We start from the raw sequence: 3012 nt of genomic DNA, 5'->3' as shown, positions 1-3012 counted from the left end.
CTGGAGGGATGAAGCGGCCAAGTCTGGATGCAGCTGGGGCTGAACAAAGCCAGGCAGAAGTTACAGAGGCAGGTTTTTCTTTGCAGCTCGTAGTGTGCCTCTGGTTCTGCTCCTGCAGAGGTGAACTGGGGCAGTCGATCACAGGGGTGTACCCTAAAGAGAGAGGTTGACTTGATTTCTGGAGGTGTGACTGAAGGCATGGAGGTGGAAGGGACTTGGGAAGAGGGGAGGTGCTAAGTGAAAGCTCAGCTGTGCGCCCCAGCACTGGCTGTGTTGGGCTCCCCACGGGATGACGGTGTTGGTCTTGTTCCAGCCGAGTGCCAGCACAGTGCCCGGGACATCCTCCACAGCATGGGCATGGCTGCCAGGAGGAACTGCACCGACTCGCACAGCTTTTCTACTGCTGACTACGCAGCCGGCTGGGAAAGGGCGGCTGTGAACGTGACGGCTGCATGGTCCTACTCACCACCCGACCTGACGGGGTAAGGAGCTGTCCAGCCTGCACCCGCGCCCCTGCTCCTTCTGCCAAAGACAGCACCTATTTACGCTGATTTGGTGCCCCGGGTGGTTCCCAGCCCTCACCTTGGTGAGGCCCCTGAGCCTGGCAAAGCGCAAATAAACACGGAAATGCTGAAGGCCTTCCCTGAACCTGTCCGTGCTGGCAGCGTGAATGGTGGGAGGCACGTAGCTTCCCTGGAGACATGCATGTCACCTCGGGCTGCCTGAGCGGCAGCGTGGTGCTGTTCTCAGGGGCCAGGGCCAGAGGGGTCAACTCTCCAGCTCCAAGGGCAGAGACAAGCTGCAGAATGAGGTAACCCAGACCAAAGAGCAGCGCTAGTTTTCTGTTAAAGTGGGTTATAGGAGATTGGCCTTTACCAGCATAGTGGACATTAAATCACGGCCGGTGTCTGCTCTGGTTTGTTCCTGGATGCGTCTCTGTTGAAGTCTGGGGCGCCACAGGGCTTGGGGCTGTTTGGAGGTTGGGAACACTGGGGTGGATCAAGGCGCTTCTGTAATTTAGGGACGGGGTTTAGTGGTGGGATGGCAGGGTTAGGGTAATGATTGGGCTTGATGATCTTAAAGGGCTTTTCCAACCTGAATGATTCTATGATTCTATGAATTTGTCTTATGAAATAAATCATGAGGCAGCTGCGCCCTTGGAAGTGCAGCACAGGCGTCAGGGTCTGCATCTGTGCACTTGCTCCTGGCCTGCTGTGTTGGACAGCGTACCAGTGGCTGCTCTGTCCTTCATCCTGTGGCTCCTCTTCCTCTGCAGGGTCTGGTACTGGGGTTACATCTCCTTCTATGATAGTAGCGGTTATGTCCAGGAGCTGGGGGCTTCGCTAGAGGAAAGCAGAGCTCAGCTGAATTTCCTTCAGCAGCACACTTGGATTGACAACATGTAAGTGTGGCAGGGCGAAGGAAATGCTCTACTGTCACTCAGGTTTTTAAGGGGTGCTGCTGGGGCATCACGGGCGTAGAGGATCTACGATCCTACAAAACAGTGGCACCAAAACCTAGAGTTGGTATTGTCCCAGTGCCCTGAGCTGCTCTTCTCCCCTCCCCAGGAGCCGGGCAGTCTTTGTGGAGCTGATGCAGTATAACCCCAGCGTGGACCTGCACGCTGCCATCACCCTGCAGCTGGAGTTCCTGGGGGCTGGCCAGGCCATCGCCGCTGTCTCCATCAGCCCCTTCCCGCTGCTGCGGCTCAGCGGGGGCGTCACACTGCAGCTTCTCATGATGGTCAGTGTGTTACCTCCCCTCCGTGCTCCTCTTCCCTCTCGGTCACTGCACAGGAGGCTCTGGAGACCTGGTTCTCCTGGAAGGACAGCGTTGGCCACTGTGGACTAAAGCTCCCCTGCCTGAGGCTGCTTGTCCCCCATGCCTGTCACCACTCCACTTCCAGGCCTGGATAGAACACAGAAAACATCACTGGCACCACTGAGGGGAAGGAGATTTCTCCTGTCTGGCAGCATTTGTTGGTCTTGTCTTGGCTTTTTTGCTTCCTTGAACTCAATGCCTCTCTCTGTGGAAACTCGAGGCTTTTGTTCTTCTGTCTTCAGCGGGGACATCAGCCAGCTGAGCCGTGTCCCCAGAGACCCTGCCTGGGCCAGGGTTCAGCGTAAGCGGAGCCCTCTGCCCCTGGGCACTGCTGCACTGTTGCCCTGCCACAAGTGCATCGGATGTGGTTTGGGGAGCTTCACTGCTAGGGCAGGAGGGAACGGGGCACGGAGCCAGCCAGGAAGGTGTGGAGGGGCTCTGGGGTGTGCTCCAGCTGTAGGCTGGCAGAACTTGGCCTGGGACATGGGGCTTCTGCTGTCCTGGGGTGCTGTAGGGTCCCCCACTGCAGCACAGAGGTCAAACGTTGCCCTCTCCTTTTGCTGGTAACGTCTCCATTCCTCCCCCAGGTCTTCCTCATGGTGTTTGTGGTCTACTTTGTGGTGTCTGAGTCACTGTCCATCAAGAAGGAAGGCAGAGCCTACTTCACCCTGTGGGGCAATTACGGCCAATGGGTCTTCATCCTCCTCACCACTTGCACCGTGGTGGTGCACCTCAGCCAAGCCACCCTTGCTGACCAGCAGTGGCTCAAGTACCTCAACAACCGCAAGGGTTTCACCAACTTCTACCAGGTGGCTTTTCTCAACACCGTCTTCAGCACCTTGGCTGCATCCCTCCTCTTCCTCCTGACTGTGCAGGTATGGAGAGGGTTGGGTGGGAGCAGCACGGGGGCAGGGATGTGTGCTTTGGTCTCCCTGTGCCAGCTTGTCCATGCAGTCCCACAGCAAGGGTAGCAAAGGGCCCTGAGGTAAAAACAGATGCAAGACTGCGGGGCTGCTGCCACATCCAGACTCTACTGCAGGATGGAGGTGGTGGACAGCGATGCCACAGAGGCTCTGGGGCTCTAAAGCCTCTGGGCCCTTGATTCCCTTGGGGATTTCAGCCTAGTGTGGCTGATGGGATGGTTTTGTCTCCAAGGAGCCCCTAGGCTGCTCTGCCGGAGTTTGCATCTCT

The 3012-nt window shown here is 57.3% G+C and overlaps 1 protein-coding gene across 1 annotated transcript in view; it reads left to right on the top strand.

The window, feature by feature from the left end:
- PKD1 (polycystin 1, transient receptor potential channel interacting) overlaps positions 1–3012 on the top strand; it is a gene marked incomplete at its 5' end in the record, with an annotated part of 57232 nt that overhangs the window by 52278 nt on the left and 1942 nt on the right. Inside the window, 4 exons of the mRNA XM_035895950.1 lie at positions 314–482; positions 1277–1402; positions 1569–1743; positions 2409–2696. Coding sequence (XP_035751843.1) covers positions 314–482; positions 1277–1402; positions 1569–1743; positions 2409–2696 — 758 coding nt within the window. The remainder of the gene's footprint in view (positions 1–313; positions 483–1276; positions 1403–1568; positions 1744–2408; positions 2697–3012) is intronic.

Source organism: Egretta garzetta, unplaced genomic scaffold (assembly GCF_000687185.1).
Source record: "Egretta garzetta isolate BGI_Z169 unplaced genomic scaffold, ASM68718v1 scaffold426, whole genome shotgun sequence".
NCBI classification, from domain to species: domain Eukaryota; kingdom Metazoa; phylum Chordata; class Aves; order Pelecaniformes; family Ardeidae; genus Egretta; species Egretta garzetta.
Note: the sequence above shows the minus strand (reverse complement) of the source record. Positions and strands in the feature narration are given on the sequence as shown.